The 12355-nt window shown below is 40.6% G+C and overlaps 1 protein-coding gene across 7 annotated transcripts in view; it reads left to right on the top strand.

Annotated features, from left to right (window-relative positions):
- LOC116755618 overlaps positions 1-12355 on the top strand; it is a 45886-nt gene that overhangs the window by 25495 nt on the left and 8036 nt on the right. For 2 of the 7 annotated variants that reach the window (XM_032635340.1, XM_032635334.1), the window contains 2 exons: positions 1539-1601; positions 4778-5368. In XM_032635340.1, the coding sequence (XP_032491231.1) occupies positions 1539-1601; positions 4778-4992 (278 nt within the window). In that variant the 3' untranslated portion in view covers positions 4993-5368. Of the gene's footprint in view, positions 1-1538; positions 1602-4777; positions 5369-6671; positions 6722-7635; positions 8914-9519; positions 9636-12170; positions 12310-12355 lie in introns of those variants that run through there. The other 5 variants (XM_032635337.1, XM_032635336.1, XM_032635339.1 and 2 more) reach the window with 5 other exon arrangements.

Here is a 12355-nt window from a genome sequence, read left to right as displayed (position 1 = left end):
TTTATTTATTTTTGGCTGCGTTGGGTCTTCATTGCTGCGCGAGGGCTTTTCTCTAGTTGCGGCAAGTGGGGGCTACTCTTCGTTGCAGTGCATGGGCTTCTTATCGCGGTGGCTTCTCTTGTTGCAGAGCACAGGCCCCAGGTGCATGGGCTTCAATAGTTGTGGCACGCAGGCTCAGTAGTTGTGGCTCACGGGCTCTAGAGCACAGGCTCAGTAATTATGGCACACGGGCTTAGTTGCTCTGCGGCATGTGGGATCTTCCCGGACCAGGACTCGAACCCGTGTCCCCTGCATTGGCAGGCAGATTCTTAACCACTGCGCCACCAGGGAAGCCCTGGTAAATATTGTTAACTACCCCAAAAAGGGTTTGTCCATTTACATCGCCCACTAATGGTGGAGTATGTGGTTTTCCTCACACCCTGCCAAACTTTCTTATTTATCCTATTTCAGAGTGTGAAGTATATTAAAAAAAAAAAGTTATTTTAATATCTTTGATTGCTACGAAGTTGAAGATGTTTATTTCTCTCTCTTTTTAAATTTGCTCTTTGTATCCTTCTGCCCCCGCCTTTATAAATTGTCCTATTCATTTGGGACAGCCTTTTACATATTCTCTTTTAATAATACTGCAGATATTTTCTTCAGTTTGTCACTTGTGCATCAGCCTTATTTATAATTTTTTTTTAATAATATAGAGGTTATTTTCAAAGTGTAATCAATCTCTTTTTTATTGGTTTCTGGTTTTTTTTTTTTTTTTTTTTGCGGTACGCGGGCCTCTCACTGTTGTGGCCTCTCCCGTTGTGGAGCAACAAGCTCCGGACGTGCAGGCTCAGCGGCCATGGCTCACGGGCGCAGCCGCTCCGCGGCATGTGGGATCTTCCCGGACCGGGGCACGAACCCGTGTCCCCTGCATCGGCAGGCGGACTCTCAACCACTGCGCCACCAGGGAAGCCCCGGTTTCTGGGTTTTGTGTCCTGCTTTGAAAGTCTGTTCCATTCTCAAGAATGTAAAAACTGTTCATCTGTGATTCCTTTATGGCATTTTTTTTTTTAATGTACAGCACTTTAAGTAGACTTAAATACATGTATTAAAATATACGAGATCTCTTAGATTCGTATTTTCATGGCATTCTACCTTCCCCCCCCTTTTTCTCATATTAAATATAGCACGTAGAAATAGAACATGCAGGTCTAAGTACATATTTTAAATATTCCCAAAGAAAATAGAAATGGTTTGCAAGCTGTTACAGTTGTGGTAAATGATGGTATGAAACTCAGTGACTCAAATTTAGACACACTCTATCCAGTAGTCAAAATGTATTAGTTTTAGCAAATGTGAAATCCTGATCTTTTTAGTAGTTGAGTAGATATGACTTTTTCCCAGTTTGGAACTGGTTATGAAGATGTTTGCCCTCACAGGTTGGGTGGATGTTTTAAAATAAAAAAAAAATTTTTATACTGTAGACCTTTTTATGTTCTGTATGTTTTCATGAAGTAGATAAAAATAGTTCATCTCAGGAGAAAAGTTCTTATATGTTTTAGATGTGTCTGGAAGCAGTAACAACAATAAGACAACTGGATTGAAAAAGAATGAAAAGAAAAACGGTAAGCTTACTGTGATAACGATAGGCCTTGCAGTTGTGACCTTAAAGGGGAAGTAAATTTGGTAGACTGCAGCTATTAAACTCTTGTGTTTGTGAAGGATCAGCTGCATACTTTGTACATGTGCTGTCCTTTTTAAAAACTTGTATAAATTGGAGATGAAAAGATGGGCTTTGATTTAAGTAATATTTGGATAGAATTCTCAACTTTTTTTTTCTTTTGGTAGTTAACGTATGTCTAGTCAGCAAGAGTAGTGCTGTTCAAATTTTCAAACTCTACCTGCATTGGCATTGCCTGGAAATCTTGTTAAAAATGCAGATTCTGATTCAGTAGGTCTGGGTACAGCCTCAAAGTCTGAATTTATAACAAGAAAGAAGGTAGAGAAAAGAATTTGGTTGTATTTTGAATAAAACCAGATGGTTGTGCTTCTCTTTAAAGAAAAAAAAAGCCTTGGGCTTCCCTGGTGGCGCAGTGGTTGAGAGTCCGCCTGCTGATGCAGGGGACGCGGGTTTGTGCCCCGGTCCGGGGGTATCCCACATGCCGCGGAGCGGCTGGGCCCGTGCGCCATGGCCGCTGAGCCTGCGCGTCTGGAGCCTGTGCTCCGCAACAGGAGAGGCCACAACAGTGAGAGGCCCGTGTACCGAAAAAAAAAAAAAAAAAAAGCCTCATGTAAGAATTGAAACAACGTAGATGCTTTTAGAATCTAGTAATACTTCTCATAACACAGTTTTTCGTTTTACAAAAGAGTTTGCTAAAGCATGTCTAGTAAATTCTGCTAAAGTAATAAATTAGAGAAACTTTCTCGAGAGCTCATTAGAGTGAGGGGATCTGGGACTGGGTTACTGGTGTTGGGAAGAGATCCTTGAGCTATCTTGCCTTTGTGAGAGTCATCAGGGTTCCCATTGTCTCCTGCTTGTAAGCTTTTGTACTTTTCTTATCTGAGTGAGTATTAAGAATTGTTACGCAAGATGTCGAGCCAGAAGGCCTGGGTTTGTGTATCAACTGTGCTGTGTGGCTTTGGTCATATGTCCTTACTTTTCTGAGTCTCATCTAACTCATCTGTAAAAATGAAGTCAGTTCACTTGCCATTCTGGCTTAATGTAAAGTTTAAATCAACATGCTTAGAACAGGTTTCGGCCTGCTTAATATGCACCAGCTATTACTGATATAATTTTAACTTTCCCACCTCTCACCCAAAGCTTAGGACATCGCGTGGTCCAGGGAACAATATTGATTTGTTGTGGCTGTTATTGAAGGACACGAACACTTGGATTCTTTTAGACTACAGTCTTACTTAATGTTAATCAGAATCCTAGCATTTCATAAAAGGGTTAGTAGACTCTAACCCTACCACTACTTAAAGAGGGAAAAAAAGCAATTTAAATTTTATTGGACAGCGTTTCTTTTTCTCTTAGTGCTCACAGGAATTATTCTTTACAGACGTCTTAAAGGCTCCCTTCTAACTGAAGCACAGTTCTGTGAAAATAACTACCCCCAACCCAACCCTGTCAAACCAGGAAATATTCTTTTAAACCCAGGCATGACAAAAACTCTTGTAAATGATCGTAAGTATATGTGTCCAAAAATTAGCCTTTCTACACGCTAAGACTGGAGCCCTAAAAGTCCCAGTGTTCTGGGACTTCCCTGGTGGTCCAGTGGCTAAGACTCTGCGCTTCCAATGCAGGGGGTCCAGGTTTGATCCCTGGTCAGGGAACTAGAGCCCATGTGCCACAACTAAGACCCAGCACAGCCAAAAAAATAAATATGAAAAATAAAAGTCCCAGTGTTCTGACATTTTCTAATGGAAACAAGATTTGTGGCCAGCCATGGCCACAAATGATGGCTGCATCATTAGGCTACAGGTAAAAACATTGTTGCATCTCATTTTCTTTCCCTTTCCATTTCATTTTATTCCCAGTATCTAAGTGCTTTATTTATGTAATCAGTTTTATTAAATCTTAGCAGCCATTTCAGGTAAGTACTGTTACCACCTCCATTTATACAAATGAAGAAACTAAGGTTCAGAGAGGTCAAATAATTTATCAGAGGTCACTCAGAAAATAAGTGGTAGAGCCAGGATTTGAACCCAAGGAGTCTGACTCTGGAGCTTCTGCTTTTACCCCTAGACATATGTGGGCAGTGCTGTGTTCCGTATACTTCATACCCTTTCACTAGGAATTCTTATAAAAAGACTTCCAATTAGTCTTCTTATTTTGCATTTTCTCCGAATACTGGGCATAGTTAGTTAATATATTTATCCCACTCCCTCTCCCCCCAGAAAAGAGATAGCAAGAGGATATTTAACGTTAACACAACTGTCAAATGTTAGGTCCATCAGGGTTTGAAATGCAGTTATAGAAATATTTTTCATTGGCTAGAAGATATTTAGCTTCAAACTCTTGTATCTTTAGAACTTCTCTCTTGGGATTATTTTCGCCATTTGCTTTACCTTCCTTTAAATCCTCTCATTGGAAGGCAGTACACTTAACAGTTAAGAACCGGGGCTCTGAAGGAGAAAGGCAAATCTGGGTCTGGGTGCTGGGTAAGTCATGAGTCACTCTCCCAGGGTCGGCTTCCCCACTCTGAACAATGAGATGATGGTAGCTGCCCCATCAGTAGCTATGAGAATCCGTTAAAATAGTGCATCTGAAGTGCTTGGTGCAGCGCCTGCCTCGTCATCGCATAACAGACACCCAAATAAAAGAGTTGCTGTCATCATCGTCATCAGAGCCAGTTTGAGGGTCATTAATAAAAACAAGTGTTCATAAACGGGGCTAGTGAAAAGCCCAGATACACTCTCAGTGACAATAAACAGATCTCTGTGTGTCTAAAAGGAAGACATGGGTCCTAATTCAGGAGTTACTATGCACTAGAGTAGATGACAGATCAAGTTGGTGACAGTCAACTTGTGGTGCTAAAACCACAATTACCTGGCGTTGGGCTGACTCTGGAAGCAGGTGGGAGAATGCCTGTTTGAGCAGTGGCAGCCCTGATGCAGGAAGCAGCTCACCTGCACGTACTCCTTTGCATAATTCTGTTCCTTTTCCTGTTACTCGGAGATCACACTGAGTCTGTGCTCACGACAGGATCAGGAATGCAAAGGCAAGTCTCTGCATGCAGGTCCTCATTTCCCGCCCCACATCTCTTCATGAATAACTCTACTTCATGTTCTGTTTTAGCTTCTAGGAAGATGTGCTGTCGATGTGGGAAGATCTGTGGCGTGACTCCTGCAGGCAAACACAGCAGCGTAGAGGAATGTCACTACCACTTTGGCCGACTGGTGAGTCATAAAGGCAGGTATCTGGTCGTTCCATTTCATTTACTTGAAGAGCCGGTGCCAAAGCGGTGGGGAGAAAAGTGGAATAAAGTATTCAGTTCAATGTGTATTTGTTAAATACAGTCCAGTAAAGGGAAACTGTATTGATTCAAAAGTTTCCATTACAAACACTTACTCCCGACCATCACTTCTTAACTTTGGAGCTCGCTGGCTCAAGAAGTATGGCTGTGATGATTCTTCCGCCTGTTTAAGACCTCAGGTCAATCAGCTACCTCCTGACTTCACCTGCTTTTCACAGGCCAGCGTTAGAATAATTGCTTACGGCTCCAGTTCCTTGGCCCCTGCCCTGCACTGAGCAAGGATGAACAACTGCTTCCTCTCCCCCAGCCCAGCCCCCATTTCTTCTCCAGCACAGTAAATTCTCTACAGTCAACTCAGATGGTTCTTTTCCCTACTCAGACCAAAAAACCTGGGTGCAGTCATCGCTCTCTCCCCTCGGTGCACACCCCCCCATTCAAGGCCTTTGTTTTGTTTTTCCCTTTTTCTTTTTTTCTGCCTATGCCAGCGCCCTTAGTTCCCCCACCAAGGATTGAATCCGGGCCATGGCATTGAGGGCACCGAGTCCTAACCACTGGACCGCCAGGGAACTCCCTGGTGCGCCCTTTCATCTCAGCAGTGTCCAAGTCCCATTTGTTCTGTTACCTCCAAAGTGTCTCTTCTCCACCTCTGCTGCGCCCCACCAGGGCCACAAGACCCTTATCTCCTTCCCAAGCTACTGCAGCATCCTTCCAGTCTTAACGCTCCCTCGCCCCAAGCTACTTCTCACCCAACAACTCCCAGAATAATTTTTAAATCACAGTTCTGTTTACATCACTCCCCTGCTATAATGAAAATTCTTCAATAACTTTGTCAACCCTGCCGAATTTGGCCTCTGCCCGCTATCTCGTACCCTTTCCACAGTTTCTTTCCTATCACACTGGCCAACTTTCTGGAGTCTTCTAACCTGCTGTCTCCTTTTCACATAGCTGGTTCCTTCTCATCTTTTAGGTCTCTGCTTAAATGTGACCTACTCAAGGTTCTTTCGCGACCCCGTGATCTAAAATAGGTCCTCCCTCTTCTATCACAACCTTTGAGGGCCTTTGACCGTCAGTGCCTTTGACAGCACCCAACTGCATTTTGTAACGATTTAGTGGTTTATCTGCCATCTTCAAAAGACTGCAAGCTCTTGGAGGGACCGAATGTTTCCCCAGCACTTGGCATGGTACCTAACGCAAACAGGCTGTCAATATCTGTGTGGATAGATGGGTGAACAGATGAATTATTTATGTAGATATGGAAATGAATATGAAAAAGCTATTATAATAAATGCTATGAAGAAAATAAAGCAGAGCAGAGGAAGTAGAGAGGAACAGTGAATGTGATTGAATTATAGAATAAATGTAAGAATAATGGATCAGTAGTAAAGTAAATCAGACAAGTTTGACTTAAGTGTTTAGGGCTTAGTTTTAGTGGGTGGGGAGACTGTAAATTCCAAAAGGGAAGAAAATAGGAAGACACTGAAGGAGAATAAAAGTAGTAGATTAACTACTGTGTGGAATGACTAGACAACACAGCATAATGAACAGAATGGGACTTTGGAGCCGGCGGACCTGAGATTTTGGGCTGTTTCACCACTTCCTTCCTCTGAGACCTTGAGCAGGTTTCGGAAGCTCTCTGAGCTTTTGTTTCCACATTCATAGAATGAGCTTTGCGTCCAGTTTAATGAGCTGACGTGTCCAATTCCTGGCTTCTAACAGATGCTCTGTTAATACCGGTTCTCAGCCTCCCTTTCTCATCACAGGAGAAGGTAAGATAAAGCCGTGAGATGTCAAGATTAGATGGGTAATAGAAGGTTGGTTAAGCAAGAGTCTTCAGTGCCAGCCTGAGAAATCTGCATTTGATCAGCAATGTAGAAGTGAAGCATTTGAGGAAAGTAATGTAATGAAAAATGTGCTTGAGGAAGATTAACCACATTTTATGGGAAAACTGGTGCAAAACCTACTGTAGGCAGAGGGGTTTTTAGGGAACAGTTGGGAGAACATTACCTTGGGCCAGAGGGAAGAAGGGCTTGGGGTAGGTAAGGGTACGGGTGAGATGGAAGATGTGAGAGAGATAAAAGAGAGATGAAGGCTTAGGCTTGTTGCTGTGAAAATGTGCAAAGTGTCTGGCCAAGGTAGTGGAAGAAGAGGGTGTCGGGATTTCAGAGGTCCAGCCAAGGTTGGAGACAACATCTTTGTTACGGTCTCAGTCTACGTAACTGGGTGATGTTCCTCGGGTCAGATGCAGGAAGGGAGAGGGTGGTAGCCGGAGCCCATCATCCAGGGGCTTCAGCACAGAGGGCAGGTCAGGGAGGAGAATATTTTGAAAGGATGGTTGAGGTAGAGTTAAAGCAGGATAAAGAAGTGATATCAGGAGAGGAGCTGAGGGGCCCAGCCACATTATGGGGAAGCAAAGGGAGGAAGGGGAGAAAGGCATTCAAGACACTGGTAATTATAATTCACCTTCCAAGTGCAGCCTCTGAGAACTTGGCTTCTAGGAGTCAGTGTTTCCTGTTTGTTACATAATAGCTAGAAAAGCAACCATGCAGAGTTTTAGACTTTACATCAGATCGCTTGCATGGTGCAGTCTTAAAGATCCTTGTGCGTGAGACGCTCTGGGAGTTAGCCACTCCGCCTTGTCAAGCTTGCTTGTTTTGATTTTTACTTTTCGTGTGGTTTGCAGTTCTTGGTAGCTCAGAAAGGCGGTACAGCTGTTGTGAAGGTGTCCTTCGATCCCCCGGGTGTCAGGTCGCCAAGGTAGGGCTTGTTCCCCAGAATGCTGCTTGTTTCAGAACCAGAGTTGCTGCCTCCTGCGCAGACCTTGGGGATCCATAAGCATTTGGTGTAATCCACTAATTTTCAGTTGATGAAATTTTTATGAGCTTAGTTGCTCTTGCCAAAACATACAGTAACTTATTTGGCAGTGTTCGTTTCAGCTTCACGTTCAGGACCAAAAAGCAAACCCAGAAGGCTTTGTGAAGACTTTTGTCAAGTTCCCACCCCGCAGCGGGAATCACGGTTGTATTTGCCGTGAATTGTGAGGTGGTACGTTGGTGGTATGTTTTGCCTTATTTATGCATGTGTAAGGAACGTTCCCAGGCTCTCTCTCTCAGTCCCACACAGTGCTGCGATGTTGTTCACACATTTTCAGATGAAGCAGCTGAAGCTGAAAAGAGTTAAGTGACTTGGTGGGATACCTGCACTTGGTGATGGAGCCGGGAGTTGGCCCACGATCCTCTTTCTTTTACTTATTAATTTTTATTTAGATATAATCACTGCTTGTCCTACTCATTACGTTGCTGAAATTACACGGGTGGAAAATGTTATGAATACTACTGTTATCCCCCAAATCAGCATAGAAGCTTTAATTTTTAAAAAGCTATTGTTTTTATAGAGACAGTAAAATATTTATAGGGAGTTACCTTCTTCCATATGAGAATCAATACTAAACAGTAGGGGAAAAACAGAACTTGGAATCATGAGACCTCGGAAGCTCCACTGCTTATCAGCCAAGTCTCCCGGATGCTCCAATATGTAAATTATGAGGTTAATAATAACCCGACAGTGATGGTGAGACTCACATACACTAATATATGGCAAAGTGCTTTGTATGTGTCAAACATCATGTGAACAGTCATCTTTAACAAAACATAAAATTAAATTTTTGTTCCCTGTGGCATATTTGGAAAGCAGATTTGTGGAGTTGAATTTTAATAGATATAGAAGGGAAGTGTTCAGTTTTTAAGCTTAGATTTTTGTTGTTGTTGTTGTTTTGTTTTGTTTGTTTTTTTGCGGTACACGGGCCTCTCACTGGCGCCACCAGGTAAGCCCTAAGCTTAGATTTTTAACTGCAGACAATGAAAGCTGTTTCTGGCTTAGAAATCAAATGTTTTTTTTCATTCAACAAGGTTTATAACTGCATTGTTCAATATGGTATCCACTAGCAAACAAACGTGTCGGTATAGAGAACAGAGTAGCAGTTACCAGAGGGGAGGCGGGGGAGGGCAAAATGGGTAAAGGGGGTCAACAGTATGGAGACGAATGAAAACAAAATTTTTGATGGTGCAGCGTGCTGTAGTGTTTATAGGAGTCAAAATATAATGTTATACACGTGAAACTTGTATGATGTTATAAAACAATGTTACCTCAATAAAAAGTTAAATTAAATTAAAAAGTTAGTTCGTCAGTCATACTAGCCATATTTCAAATACTCAATCCCCACTTGTGGCTGGTGGCTACCATATTGGACAGGACAGAAATAGAACATTTCATCTTCACAGAAGGTTCTTTTGGATAGCACTGATCTCTAATGAAAATAATTGTAAAGCCTATGCCGAGAAAATGAAATTATTTTTATTAGCAGAAATATTACCAACATTAAGGAAAAAATTAAAGCTTGGAACACCATTTATATGACCGTCAGATCCACACACTGGCTTTTGTTACCAAAACTGAATGATAGGGTTAGACTGTATATTCCAGTTAGAAATATTCCTTTAAGATATCTAAGATGTTAAAATATGTTTGCCCAATATGATGTTTAAATTTAATATTTCCGTCTTTATAGTGCTAAACAGCCAAAGGTTTGGAACTTACTCAAGTGACAGTGGTTGATCCCAGCCTCCAGGTGGGCTATGATACATCTGTGAAACCAGATGAAGAAGTCATTGACTATAACACTAGGTATGCATTATACACAGGGGTTTGTTTTTGAAATTATAGAACATTCAACATGTACTTTGAGTTTTAGCCTAGGTACTTTTATTTGATTCAACTTTAGAGCATGAGTTAACACTGTTTGCTTTTAATTAATTTGTTTATTCAAAACTGTTCATGTTCTGTTGAGTACCTTGCTAAAATTATGCAGACACTGTATTAGGCCCTGAGTAACAACCCGAAATGAGAGATACGGCCTCAGCACTCATGGTGTTTACATGTTGGAATGGTAGGTAGGAGGCTAGAGAGACAGACAAAAATATTGAACAAGTTATTGATTCATTCATTTATTCATTCAATCATTAATCAGTTTCTTCTGAAAATACCATACTGTTCCCATTAGATGAAAATTTCTATAATCCTGTAGACAAGTCACTGAGTATACATAGCTTTGATATAGCATACAGAACACTGGTTCAGTGCAAGTTCTATTTTATTATTATTATTATTAAAGTAGGACATGTTTCTGATCCAAATTCAATGCTAACTTGAGATAGTATGATATAGATGTGCCTTTTATTTTTAAAAACCTCATATAAAATACCCAACAATATCATTGATTAATTGAATTGGATTTCCTAAAGGCACATAAGCCATATGACATGACATATTTATATATTTATTTAAATATATCTATTTAAATATAAAATAGAAGACATTGATCTTATTGTACAATGAAAATTTAGAAGTGTTAATTACTGGTGTGATTGTATTTATTCAATTTTCTTTAACAGATTCTCCAATGGTACTTAATATGACGTGTGTGTGTGTATACATGCACACATATATACATACATTTGTATATGTATATATGAACAAATATGACTTGATACACATACACGTGTATATTATATGCATTATATACTATAGTACATAGTTTATAGTATTATAGTATATATAGTATACATAATATATATTATATATGTGTACGTCCATAGTTTTGGAGCACAGTAAGGCAAGGTGGTCAAGTTAATTAAAAGTTGTTGTGATAAATTTTGAGAATAATTATAAAGAATTCTGATAACAAGTATTTTTTAACCTAAATTTCCTCATGGTTCATAAAAACGGTTGTATACATAAAAACTCAGTAAAAGTTGCTGTTATCAGAAAATGCATTTTGTTACTAATCTCTCTCCTGACCTCATTTGATTTTTTTTCCTACTCATTTTGGCCATATCCTAATAGCCCCATCTATTTTATATTTTACTTTTTTTTTTTTCTTTATTGAGCTATAACTGACAAACAAAATTGTACTATATTTAAAGTTACTGTACTCTTATTGGTTCTCGTTCTTCCATGGGTTTAGCGGAATCTTTTCTAACTCCTTTTTGGAACAAGTCAGGAAATGCTTTGCTAATTACTGATACTCATAGCAGCAAAATGAGAACTGAAGGTCTTGCTTTAAAATTAAAAACTTGAATCTTAAAAGAAAAAGTCAAAAGGGGGCTTCCCTGGTGGCACAGTTGTTGAGAGTCCGCCTGCCGATGCAAGGGGACACGGGTTTGTGCCCCGGTCCGGGAAGATCCCACATGCCGCGGAGCGGCTGGGCCCGTGAGCCATGGCTGCTGAGCCTGTGCGTCTGGAGCCTGTGCTCTGCAATGGGAGAGGCTATGACAGTGAGAGGCCCGCGTACCGCACACACACAAAAAAAGTCAAAAGGATTCAATGCATTGCATTCTTTTAAAATGAACCCAAGTACTCCATCCATGATCATGTCCTCTTAATTCAAATATTTGATTATGCATCACATTCCTTAACTAAGCCAGATGATGGAGCCAGGTATCTTTTGTTTCTTACAGGAGACAGTACTATGAACATACAGCTTACGTTGAAAATACGTTTGCAGTATTTTTATCTCTTTTCTCCTAATTTGCGGTAAAGCGCAGCAGCAGCCACATTTCTGAACACTTACTTTTAGTATGTGCTTCATGAAAACCACTAGGATAGTCAGTTTTCTGCATGTATTTTCACTGTTTGCATGTATTTTCATTGGGTCCTTATAAGCCATTAAGATTGGTAATTGACCCTACTTTACAGATGAGAAGACTGAAACCAGAAGGCTAAGCAACTTGTTGAAAATCAAATATAATAAGTAAATGGCAGAGTCATAGCATAGCTCAAACTCAGGTTGTCTAGACTCTGCTTATGGCTCCATCTGCTTTTCCATGCTTCTCACATTTCATCTTTAGCTTTGCCTTAATGGGAGATAGACTACTTAACTGTAACTGACAAAACTCAGATTATACAGAGATAAGCGTTCACAAAGGAACTTTATGAACTTGTAATAATGTCTCCCCCTGCCTTACATGATTGATCCAAATTATAAATTTTACTAGGTTACATCAATATAACCTAGTAAAGGGATAGTTGGCAGACATACAATAAGGTCTTTGTTCTGTTCATCCAATGTTTGTCACGTTGAGTCAGTAATGTGTTCTAACTATAACTGATGAAATCTACTTAGTTGTACTCTTACATGCACTGTGTGTCTTCTTGGGATAGGTTTTCTGGTGTGGTTGAAGATGACTTGAAAGACACGAAAACCTCAGTCCGTGATGTGCAAGCCACCTTGTTGAACCTGTTCAGCGCTGACGCTGTACTAATTGGACATAGCTTTGGATGTAGTCTCTATGCACTTAAGGTAAAGAGTTAGAGGCTCATATTCTTATAAAACTGTGTGTGTTAAT

Source organism: Phocoena sinus, chromosome 6, assembly GCF_008692025.1.
Source record: "Phocoena sinus isolate mPhoSin1 chromosome 6, mPhoSin1.pri, whole genome shotgun sequence".
Classification (NCBI taxonomy): Eukaryota; Metazoa; Chordata; class Mammalia; order Artiodactyla; family Phocoenidae; genus Phocoena; species Phocoena sinus.
This window is presented reverse-complemented; position numbering and strand designations above follow the sequence as displayed.